We start from the raw sequence: 12,501 nt of genomic DNA on the forward strand, positions 1-12,501 counted from the left end.
TCTTCTTCTTTCTTTATCTCTTTTTCTTTAAGTCTATCCTTTTCTAAACTGTCAGTCAATCTCTTTCTCTCCTGTCAGTCTAATTTCTCCATCGATCTTACATTATACTCTATCTTTTCACATTATACAATTTAGCTGAGCACATTGTGAAGAGAGGGAAAGGAAAAAAAAAAGAAAAAACAGATAGTTCGAAAAACTGGAACCAACGGCAACGTTGGCCGTTGCTTTTAACTGTGAGCGTCGTCACGAGCTGTACGACGGATTAATATATCGCGTTTTGTTGGCGCGACAAGGAGGAGGAGGAGGAGGAGGAGGAGGAGGAGGAGAAGAAGAAGAGGAGGAGGAGGAGGAGGTGGAGGTGGAGAAGGAAGAAGAAGAGGTGGTGGTGGAGGTTGAGGAAGAGAAGGAGGAGGTGGCGAAGGAAGGGAGTGTAAAAGGAGAAAGAGAGGAGGAGGAGGAGGAGGAGGAGGAGGAGGAGGAGGTACGTGAATTTTGTGAACGTCGTCGAGTCGAACGAGACGCCGGTTTCGTGTTCGAAAAAATCGCGTATTATAGGAATCGCTGATTATTCGGAAAAGTCAAAAGAGAGAACAGGAAAGATTAACAAAGGGAATATAAGGGATTAAAATCGCTACGACCACCACCTACGTTGGCAGCTGTAACGACGACAGCGACGATAACAACGACAACGACGAAGACTTTAACAACGACAACAACGACGACGACGACCACGACCACGACCAAGAACAATACGACAGAAGAAGTAGCAGCAGCAGTAGCAAAAGCAGCAACGACGGCAGCGACGACGTCGAGGAGACTAGGAAACGACGAAGACGAGAGGCAGAAAGAGGAGGAAGGTCCTACTGCCGATAATAATAAGTGGTCGCCCGTGTTATAGGCTGCTGCCGCCGCCTGATCATCGTGATTGAAGACACGAGGGTGAAAATATAAAATATAGGGATATATGTTGTGGGCGTCCCCCGAAAATACGGGGGCACTTGATGGCAACAGAAATTGGGCGAATTGTAAGCAAGTATCAATCATCGCCGTGCGCTGTTAGAGTGTCGTCGTCGTCGTTCTCAAGTCGTCCGAGCGACGCCAGTCATATTGAGAATACATCGCCAGTTACTACGGTACAGGAAAACGAAGAACGGCAAGAGGAACGGCAAGATTACCAAAGGCAGCAGCGATCGTCAACACCATCCTCGCCGCCGCCGCCGCCGCCGCCACCGCCGCCATCGCCGCCACCGCCGCAACAGCAGCAACAGCAACAGCATCAGCATCAGCAGCATCAGCAACAGCAGCAGCAGCAGCATCGTCATCGTCAGCAACTGATGAGCAGCGACCTCGCGCGCGAAAATACGCAGATACGTGTACAACAGCAGCTTCGTAGACGGAGCTCAACCGCTGGAGGAGCGCCGGTCAAAGTATCCGCGGAAATAACCTCGACGGCGGTATCCGCCTCCGAGGTACCTAGCGCAGTCAAGACGACCATCAACATTGGCATCGCGATGAACCACGTTAACGATCAGGAGAATCTTAAGCAGCTCAATCTGACGCCGGTTCAGGTTAACGAGGTCGAGGAGATGGACACGCAAGAGGGTGAGTCTTCGGATCTTCTCGATATATACCTTTTTACGGCTCTCCTCCCGATCCAACGCCGTCTATACGCATTAGTATGACTCTTTGTTACTTACGCATCGAAACGCATTGACTACTTGCGATCGTGATCTTCTCTGTCTTTCTCTCTTTTTTTTTCTTTTTTCTTCCTTCCTTTCTTTCTCTCTCTCTCTCTCTCATTCTCTCTCTTGCTCTCTCTCTCTCTCTCTCCCTCTCTCTTTCTCTCTCTTTCTCTCGTTCTCTCTCTCTCTGTCTCTCTCTCTCTCTCTCTCTCTCTCTCTCTCTCTCTCTCTCTTTTCTATACTGAGATAGGAGAAAGTCGAGAAACGTTTGCATTATTTTGACAATACATCCGTTCACTTTACTCGCCACGTTTATATTAATACGATGTTCTTGAAATTATTCGACGTGTTTTTTTTTTCCCCCTTTCTACGCTTATATGTATATACAATTTGTAGCGAACGATGCACGTTCTCTCCGCAAGATGCTATATAACGGCGGGGTTTATTAGTAAACTTTTTTTTTTCCGAGAACCTATCAATTTTGAAATAGTTCTAACGGAATTTGGAGGAAAAGAAAATTTAAAGAACAGAGATCCAGTTTTTCTCCCATCAGCTGAACTTACAATATATACTTTATCGTCATACAGAATCTAATCTTTGTTTTAAACGGTTAATTATTGCACCATAAAATGACTGTTTCCTTTAATATTATCATAGGTATTTCTTTATATTTTCCTTTTATTTTCTTCTTATTTTCTTCTTATTTTTTAGTTGTTATTTTTTTTTTCTTTTTTTTTTGATATTGTATACCCTTAGTATGTTAGTTCGATGCAATGATAATTAATATTGTTTAGAAAGTATTAGTATTGTAATTCGATTATTATATTATTTTAATTTGGAAGTGTTAACATTTCTTTATATTCGATAGTCGTTGTATCGGACCTGTAAGTTATTTCCTTTTGAATCCCTTTATGATAGTTATTCTATTTTTATATATTTATTAATATTTTAAACATATAAAAAAATTGGTGATTTTGTGCTATTCATTTCAAATAATTATTCAATTGTTTTCTAGTAATATGGAAGATAGTGAAATTAAATGTTATTAAAAGTATTGAGAATTTAATTGATATATGATAAATTGCAAAAAATGATTTGCTTGGGTGTATAATTTTGTTCCATGGTAATGCCTTTATTATATATTACCACTATGATGATACGTTCTTGGGATATGTAGCAGAATTCCAAAAATATCTTTCTGAAGTTAATGCACTTTTCATTTACAGATAACCTTACTTCTTGACATTTTCATCTCATTGATTTCTTAGTCAGATTCCTGTTCTTTGTCATGTGAAATAGTTAAAGTGAAAATGATAAGGAAAATTAAAATTTTTCAGATATTGTGATATTACTATCATAAGTATTTCATTATCTATAAGGAAAGGTAAAACTAAAGAAGACTGTACTTTGTAGAAACACCAAATGATGGTGGTGGGGATACAAATGAGAGCCGTCCTATTAATGGAGAACAAGAATTAGCGTCTATAGTACAAGATCAAGAAATGGAGGAAGGTTTGTTGTTACTTCATATATGCTTATAAATGTACATTATACATTTTGTATTAATATATACGACATTTTTTGGCTTTCATCCTTTTCCAGTTTATCTAATTTATTTAGATTTATAATACCTTAATATTGCCTTAATTTAATTAAGACATTGAATGTATTTAGATTGTAATTCTATTATTCCTTTATTAGACGAAGCAAGATCGGAGGCCACATTTCGTTACACAGTTGAAAATATTTCAAAAATGAAAGAATCTCAATTGTCACCTGCTTGTTTTGTTCGTAATTTACCATGGAAAATAATGGTGATGCCAAGATCTAGTCCAACACAAGAAAGACAGACACAAAAATCGCTTGGTTTCTTCCTACAATGTAACGGAGAAAGCGAATCTACTTCATGGAGTTGTTCTGCTACGGCAGAGCTTCGACTTTTATCTTGTAAAGGAGAGCCACCTTTCAGTAGAAGTAAGTATAATACAATTAATATGAAATAGCAAATGATATGTTATGAAAAATATATTTTTGTTTTTTCTTTTTTAAAGATAATAATACAACATAATTAAAACATTTAAATTTATATTGTAGAGATACAACATCTCTTCTATAGTAGAGAAAACGACTGGGGATTTAGTCATTTCATGGCATGGCATGAAGTATTGGATCCAGATAAAGGTTTTATCAAAGATGATTGTATAACTCTTGAGGTTCATATACTATTATGTTATTACATATCAGTCATGTTTTAAACAATGTATTTTTTTTTACATTTTAATTTATAATACATAGGTTCATGTAATAGCTGATGCACCGCATGGTGTTTGTTGGGATAGTAAAAAGCATACAGGACATGTAGGTTTAAAAAATCAAGGAGCTACATGTTACATGAATTCTTTACTTCAGACCTTGTACTTCACTAATCAGGTATATTGAATATCAATTATATGATTTGATTTAATATGATATATAAATTTCACATGTAATATGATATAATGAAAATTTCTAGCTACGTAAAGCAGTGTATAAAATGCCAACTGAGAGTGATGATTCCAGCAAAAGTGTTGCATTAGCTTTACAAAGGGTTTTTCACGAATTGCAATTTTCTGACAAACCTGTTGGGACAAAAAAGTTGACTAAAAGTTTTGGATGGGAAACGCTGGATTCTTTTATGCAGCATGACGTACAAGAATTTTTACGTGTGGTAAGTTAAAATATCAAGGGAAAATAAATTGTTTTCTCTTTGCGATAATGAAGTTATTTTACAAAATATTTAATTGATTATTCTCTGACAGCTGTTAGACAAATTAGAAAGCAAAATGAAAGGTACGTGTGTAGAAGGTACAGTGCCAAAACTATTTGAAGGAAAAATGATGTCCTTTATTAAATGCAAGAACATAGAATACAAGTCCACGAGAGAAGAAACTTTTTATGATATACAATTGAACATAAAGGGAAAGAAAAACAGTATGTGTGTTTAAGATTATCATGATTGACTTAATCTTATTATTTAATATATTTCTTGTAACCCTTTACATATTATTTGTATTTCAGTTTACGAATCTTTTAGTGATTATGTGAGCACTGAAAGTCTTGATGGAGATAACAAATATGATGCAGGAGAACACGGCTTGCAAGAAGCTGAAAAAGGTGTTATTTTCTCATCGTTTCCTCCTGTTTTACATTTACATTTAATGCGATTTCAGTATGACCCAGTAACAGATTGCTCGGTTAAATTTAATGATAGGTTAGTGATATATAAATTAATAATTTTCTTTAAATATAAATTAACGAATGCAAGTACGATAATCCTTAATGAAATGAGATCGTCTTTGAAGGTTTGAATTCTATGAAAAAATTAATCTCGACAAGTACTTGCAAAATAAAGATCCTGCAAGAGGAAGTGCAGATTATACTTTGCATGCGGTTCTCGTACATAGTGGTGACAATCATGGTGGTCATTACGTCGTATTTATTAATCCTAGTGGTGATGGAAAAGTAAGTTAAATTTCTTTTATATTCCAAATTTCCTTAAAAAAATAAAAAAAAAAAAAAAAAAAAAAAAAAAAGTCGACAAAGATCGTTGATATATTTACGTTTAACACGTAAAATTTTGATATATTTACGTTCTCTCGTAAAATTTTTACAAATATATGAAAGAAGATATCTTGTAATAGTTCGATTAAATGTTTTCATTTATATTAGTGGTGCAAGTTCGATGATGATGTCGTCTCGCGGTGTACAAAACAAGAGGCCATTGAACACAACTACGGTGGTCAAGATGAGGACATGTCTATGGCTGTGAAACATTGTACTAATGCATATATGCTGGTTTATATAAGGAATTCCGAGTTGGAAAACGTCTTGCAAGAAGTCAAAGAAGAGGATATACCTCAAGAGGTCAGAAACGTCCTTCAAAGAGAGCTTTCCCAGGAGTTGAGCGACCTTGAACGCGACAAAGACGCAACTGATACAATTAAAGACTCGCATACAGAAACTGCGTCTCTTCGTCCGTGCACACAAAATCCTCGAAACCCAAATCTCTGTATTCATGACTTTTAACTTGCAGAAATGGGATAGATGACTAGATGGAACAACTTGTAAATTATATGAATTGCTTTCCGGCAAAAATGATTTGACTTTTTAAAGTTATATCGAGTCTGCTTATAATATATTATTACTAAAAATGACAGTGTATGAAAGCAACAAACCAAACATCATGAAAACAGCATATACTTAAAATTAGCTATAACTTCATTAATATTTTTTTCTCTTTTTTTTTTTTTCTTTTTCTTTTTCTTTTTTCTTTTTTTTTTTATATATATACATATATATACAAATATATATATATATATATATATATAAAAGTAGCAAAACATAATTTTAGCTATTTATTCTTTTAAATACGTGGACTGATCAGAAAGTAAGATTTGCCAATTTTATCGAATTAATACTTTGCTGTCCGTACATATATACATATATTTTTAAGCATTTGTAATTATCTCTATCACATACTCTTGATGAGAGGGAAGTAAATATCGTGTAAATTGTTCCCATATACACAAGTATAATATGTTTCATAATATATGTAGCACTTTACTTACGGTGCTGCCTGTGCATTATTTACTATTACAAAGCATACGATGTTGCGTAATACAAGATCAAAGTTATTCTATAAAGTTATATGTAAAATCTATTTGCAAAGATATGTATTCTAAATCATGTTATATAGAGATTTGTTTTGTATAATTTTTAGAGAATATTTCTTTTTCATTTTCTTATTTTTTTTTTTTTTTTTTTTTTTTTTTTAATTTTTTGTTAAAATTTTTTTCTTGTTTTTTTTTTTTTTTTTCCTTTTTATTTTATTTTATTTTTTTCCAACTATTTTTATAGAGATTTTTCTGTACGGACGATCGAGACGTGAGAAAAGATATTCTATTTGTGATTTTTATTTTATTTTTATCTGAATTGATAATTTTATATATATAGAAAAAAAAAAAAAAAAAAAAAAAAAAAAAAAAGATATGAGACAAATTTTTGATAGATTTATGAGAATTGAAGAGAGTCAATATTCTAAGATACGCGTTGCACTTTAGTCGCTGTCAAAGACTCTGTAGTAGGATCAAATTAATCTAAAGCCTGATTATTGGGGTAATAACGGGACAAGCCTTGGAATGATTATTAAATGATTTTATTGTAATAAACATTGTAAAATAATATATTCGGAATTAATGACTGTATTGTAGTATCATGTTGAAGCTTAAAATGAAAACTGCACACACATATCTTCAATTTAAATGGATATGTTTGCATAATTGTAAAGAAAATAACAGTGGGAAAGTCTTAAGTAAGTGCAGTGATAATAGTTACATATATAACTTAATACAATGAAATAATGCATATTATTCAGTAACAGTTTAAAATGAGAGAACAATAGATCTGGTATTTTTGGCTTCCTTTTTATGTCTTCTACACTGTATTCGTTATTTAAAAGGATTGTTTGATGAGCGATGAGTAATGTGATTTATTATATTTACATTTTGCTCATTTTCTTGAATCAATATTTACAAATCAATATAAATAATGAATCAAGAATTTTGTGCTTCGCAAAAGTCGGAATCAATGAAACAAACAACAACAAAAATAACTCGTTAATTAAATTCTCTCAATGTTAATAGTGAGTATGTTTCTTAACAGATGCTTATCTATTTATTTGTTGTTACATAATATTAAATAGAAAGAAAGAAGAGGCAAACTATCATCAATAATATAGATACGTTATGGTAGATATAATCGTGGAATACCTTTAAATGCTATACTTACTATTTTATATATAAAAATGAAAAAAATAACGAATAAACTGTTAGATGCTAGAAAATTTAAAGTTTGAATCTACATTAGTTATTTACACCGTTTCAATATCTGTTCACCAATAGAAAGAACGATATGTAATGTTCAGATATAACTGAGCATTAATTCGACAAATGTCTAACAGAGCATCTCCACACTACTATAGTTACACATTACATCTCTGCTATTATTCGGCACGAGTGGTGGCCATTCATTTATTTATTTTTTTATTCTTGTATTATTAATGTCAATTATTAAGCATTTTACATCAGTAATAATTCATTTCTTCCATAAATGTCAATTCTATTTTACATATAAAAGATTTGATATGTACATATCTTAAACAGGAAAATTAATATATCTCTTTTTATAATTTCATATAATTGCTTGAGCATTTTATGCATATATGAAAAAAGAATTAAAAAGAAAATTATGATATCGTGAATTTGATAGAAGTACAAAAAATATATATATATAAATATATATATATATATACAGTGGAAAATTAAATTGTTGATATGTACATATAATATATATATATACATATATGTATATATGTACATATATATTATATTGCATGTATATATCATACTTAAGTGAATCCATCGCTCCCCACTGAATAATTCTCATAATGTAAATGTTTAACTTTGGTAGTCGATATTTGCGGCAGATGAACAAAATTAAAATTATGTAAATGATCAAACAATATTCATTCTTTTGATGTTTGGAATGTTGCTCAATTTCGAATCTCAAAAGTATGATGATAATTTAACTAATTCTCCTACATAATTATTTTTCTCAAAATTAAAAATTTTAGATTTCAAAAAAAAAAAAAAAAAAAAAAGAAAAAAAAAAGAAAAAGAAAAAAACGTTTAAGGAAAAAGAATATGACAGATGAATCAAACATTCCTTGCACATAGATAATTTTAATTTTGTTGGTCTAGCTGGTGGAGAGACTTCAAGAGGAGAAGAGGCTGGAACAAATACGAAGAAAGGAGAGATCAGAAGCGCCCTTATTTATGACAATTAACGTTCTTCTTGAGGATAGCTTTGATGGTCACCAAGGAAATGATCTCTACGACCCGGAACACGCATCATATCGTGTATTTCGCGTACGTAAGCAGGGAACTGTGCACGAGTTTCTTGAACTTCTAAGTGATAGTTTGGTAAGTGCTTATTCAAAATATTATTTAGGCGTGAACTCGTTTGCGAATACAATTAATACAAATAAAATAGATTATAGAATAGATTATACAAATAAAATTTTATTAATATTATTTTATTCGAAATATCTATCAAAACGCGTTCGGTATATTAGGAAATTAATTATTATTTTTCTATTTATTAAAATAACGAAAGATGTTCCCATCAGAGTTTCGTTTCAATTTGCTTTTTCAAATGTAAACGCATTAAAATTTTCTTTTTAACTTGAGACAGATATAGAAGAATCCTATCTAATGAAGTAAATTATAATTGACTTTTAAGTTTCCTTTAAGAAGGAGACAAAAAAGATAATTTAATTAATATCTTACAACTCTTATATATGTGTATGTATTTGTAAGAATTGATTCTCTCTCTCTCTCTCTCTCTCTCTCTCTCTCTCTCTCTCTCTCTTTCTCTCTTCATTAATTTATTATATTTTATGTAAATATTTTATGTTATAATTTCGAGTATGAATATGTTTATGATATTTCAATTCTTTCTACAGAGATATCCGATAGAACAGATTCGCGTTTGGCCGTTTAGTATACGTACGAATCAGACCTGCAGACCAACGTTAATTGAGCCAGAAGCTGACCTTCAAAAATCATTATACGATTGTGCGGATAACGCGAATCCTTGGAATGTATTTGTAGAGCTCGTCCCACCAGATTCTGATTTGACAGCATTACCACCTTTTGATAAAGATACCGATGTTTTGTTGTTTTTTAAATTGTATGATCCTAAAAATAAAAAAATCCATTATTGTGGTCACCACTATATGCCTGTGGTAGCCAGAGTTCGTAAGTTTACATTAAATAAAATTATATTTATTAAATAATATATTATAATATAGAAAAACATTTATTTATTACTTTCTATCGTAATATTTTAGTTTAATAATATTGCTTTTAATAATTTTTAATATACAATTCATATTTTTGTACCAATGAAAAAATATTTATTATGACAATTTTGTGCAGTGGAACTCATACCAATATTAAATGAAAGAGCTGGCTTTCCACCGGATACAGAACTAGCACTATACGAAGAAATCAAACCAAATTTAGTTGAAAGAATAGACAACCTGTCGGATCCATTGGAGAAAGTACTTGAGGAATTAATGGATGGTGATATTATAGTATTTCAGAAGGAGGGAGATAATAAAAAATATGACCTTCCAACTTGCAAAGAATATTTTAAGTAAATATATAATTTTTTTTTTTTTTTTTTGTAATTCTCTTAAAAAATAAATATATGGAGAGTGAATTTATTAATATTATGTATTATATTTTCAGGGATCTATTCTCCAGGGTAGAAGTTACGTTTTGTGATAAAACTATTCCGAACGATCCGGGTTTTACAATGGAGCTTTCATTAAGAATGTCATACGATCAAATGGCTAATGCCGTAGCACAACGCGTGGGCACGGATCCATATCTCTTACAATTCTTTAGGTGTCAAAGGTAAGCGCTCTATGGACCTTTTCAAAGCTCTCGACATAATAACAATATATGTGTGTGAACGTTTGTATGATTTTATGTATATTACACTAATGTTTATGTTTACTTAATTATAGTTACAAGGATTCTCCAGGATCTGCATTGAAATGTAATTTCGAGGGCAATCTCAAAGAATTGTTTTCATATGGTAAACCAAAAGTAAAGAAATTATTTTACCAGCAGCTTAGTATTAGAGTAAATGAACTTGAAAATAAAAAGCAATTCAAATGTATATGGGTTGGACCATCATTAAAAGAGGAAAAAGAAATTATCCTTTATCCAAATAAAAATGGGACTGTTGCTACTTTATTGGAAGAGGCTAAGAAACAAGTGGAATTATCGGAAAATGGCTCAGGAAAATTAAGGATATTAGAAATCAATTGTAATAAGTTGTTACCCGGTCCTAGAGACGACGTACTTTTAGATACCTTAAACACATCGGGCACTAAAATGTACAGGATAGAAGAAGTTCCATCTGACGAGCTCAATTTGGCTGACGATGAAATGCTAGTTCCGGTTGCGCATTTTCACAAAGACGTTTTTTCAACGTTCGGCATACCTTTCTTCTTTAAAATCAAACACGTGAGCACTCTTTATATTTATATATATATATATATATATATATATATATATATATATATATGATTTGTTAATATTAAAAATGGGACATCATTTTGCAAAGAAAAATAATTAAAGCTAATTCTTATTACAAATTAACATAAAATTTGTGTTTTTATTTATAAACAAAAAAAAATGGATGCCTCATTTTCAAAATTAACAGCTCATATATATATATATATATATATATATATATATATATAAAATGAAAATATCAGATATATATTTCAATAGGTAAATATTTTTTTTTTCTTTTTCTTTTTTTTTAGGGTGAACCATTTCCAAAGATGAAGGACAGACTATTAAAGAAACTCGGAGTTCAAGAGAAGGAATTCGAAAAGGTAGGCATCCTAATCTAATTTTGTTTGATCTTTTATGAGAATTCATAAAAAAACTTTGAAGTTTAAGTTCGCGGTGGTTACGATGGGCAAACCACAATTCATTATTGAATCCCCGGATTATTGCATCGACATCGCCGATTTTCAAACTCATCCGAATCAAAGTAGTAAGTGTAATACTTTTTATAATTTTATAATATAAAGAAAAAAAAAAAAAAATGTACACACATATATTTCAGAGCTCTTCTACTAGTTGAATTAAGCACGCAAGTTCATATACGCGTAATTAATTACTGATAGAGACAATTTTAATGCTGCATGATGATTGACATATAAATATTCTATATGTATATATATACATATTTTTTTTTTGTTTTTTTTTTTTTTTTTTCGTTTTGTTTTGTTTGGTTATATTCTCTCAATAATTGACTCTGATAAGGAATAAATGTTGTAGTTTATCCACTTTTAAACGCAGGCACATCGCCACATAGGCCCTGGCTCGGCCTGGAACACGTCAACAAAGCGCCGAAGCGCTCTCGTATCAACTACCTCGAAAAGGCCATTAAGATTTACAATTAAAAATTTTCGGGCGCAGTTAAGAAGAAAAAGAAGAATTTGAAATTAGGCAGCCACTCACATATATAATTTATACGATTGTATAGTAAGAGGAGAGGAGTGTGTCTAAAAAAAAAAAGGAAAGAAAAAATACAAAAAAAAAAGAAAAAAAACCAAAAAAAAAAAAGAAAAGAAGAGAAGAGAAGAGAGAGACGGCACGATGAGAGACAGGATTGGAAATGTTACGAAATGTGTACTATTCGTTAATACAGCTAGTTATTAACACGCGCGATTTTAATATTGTCGTAGAAAAACAAACAAACAAACAAACAAAACAAAGGGAAAATGTCGAAAGATAAAATCTAAGCTTTGTATACGACGGTTGTTTAAAAGAGAGAGACTGCTAACATGGACACGGAGCAATATATATATATATATATTTATTACATATATATATATATATATATATATATATATATATATATATATATATATATATTGTGTCTCATGGAAACACGGATGCTGATGATGATGATGCTGATGATGATGATGATGATGATGATGATGATAATGATAATGATGATGATGATAATGATGATGATAATGATAATGATGATAATAATGATGATGATCATGATGATGATAATGATGATGATTATAATATAATACACTGGATTGTAATAATTTATCCTTTCGAATTAAATCATGAATTTTACGCAATGGTCGGATCGACAGGGCGTACTTCCGGTGACC

General features: G+C 31.5%; 1 protein-coding gene across 4 annotated transcripts; it reads left to right on the plus strand.

Moving 5' to 3' along the window:
* Positions 1-417: 417 nt before the first annotated feature.
* Positions 418-12,040, plus strand: LOC124424593 (ubiquitin carboxyl-terminal hydrolase 7). Of its 4 annotated transcripts, none has more exons than XM_046963884.1 (18): positions 418-1,602; positions 3,096-3,194; positions 3,384-3,656; positions 3,777-3,895; positions 3,978-4,112; positions 4,195-4,389; positions 4,481-4,652; positions 4,740-4,932; positions 5,024-5,183; positions 5,391-5,585; positions 8,480-8,701; positions 9,244-9,538; positions 9,719-9,938; positions 10,034-10,201; positions 10,315-10,819; positions 11,125-11,196; positions 11,258-11,360; positions 11,648-12,040. In XM_046963884.1, exons 1-18 carry the CDS (start codon positions 1,002-1,004, stop codon positions 11,770-11,772), a joined length of 3,852 nt encoding a protein of 1,283 aa, XP_046819840.1. In that variant the 5' UTR covers positions 418-1,001; the 3' UTR covers positions 11,773-12,040. The 4 variants fall into 4 exon arrangements, with proteins under 4 accessions (XP_046819840.1, XP_046819841.1, XP_046819843.1 ...); XM_046963885.1 differs by having other exon boundaries at positions 11,264-11,360; XM_046963887.1 differs by having other exon boundaries at positions 419-1,602; positions 11,264-11,360; positions 11,669-12,040.
* Positions 12,041-12,501: the final 461 nt, after the last annotated feature.

This window comes from Vespa crabro, chromosome 6 (assembly GCF_910589235.1).
Source record: "Vespa crabro chromosome 6, iyVesCrab1.2, whole genome shotgun sequence".
NCBI lineage: Eukaryota > Metazoa > Arthropoda > Insecta > Hymenoptera > Vespidae > Vespa > Vespa crabro.

Excerpts from the sequence above, each read along its gene's own strand:
- LOC124424593 (XM_046963884.1), top strand. The coding sequence starts at position 1,002 with ATGGCAACAGAAATTGGGCGAATTGTAAGCAAGTATCAATCATCGCCG. Across the intron at positions 1,603-3,095 it reads GGAGATGGACACGCAAGAGG|AAACACCAAATGATGGTGGT; the intron begins GTGAGTCTTCGG and ends TGTACTTTGTAG. Across the intron at positions 8,702-9,243 it reads AACTTCTAAGTGATAGTTTG|AGATATCCGATAGAACAGAT; the intron begins GTAAGTGCTTAT and ends TTCTTTCTACAG.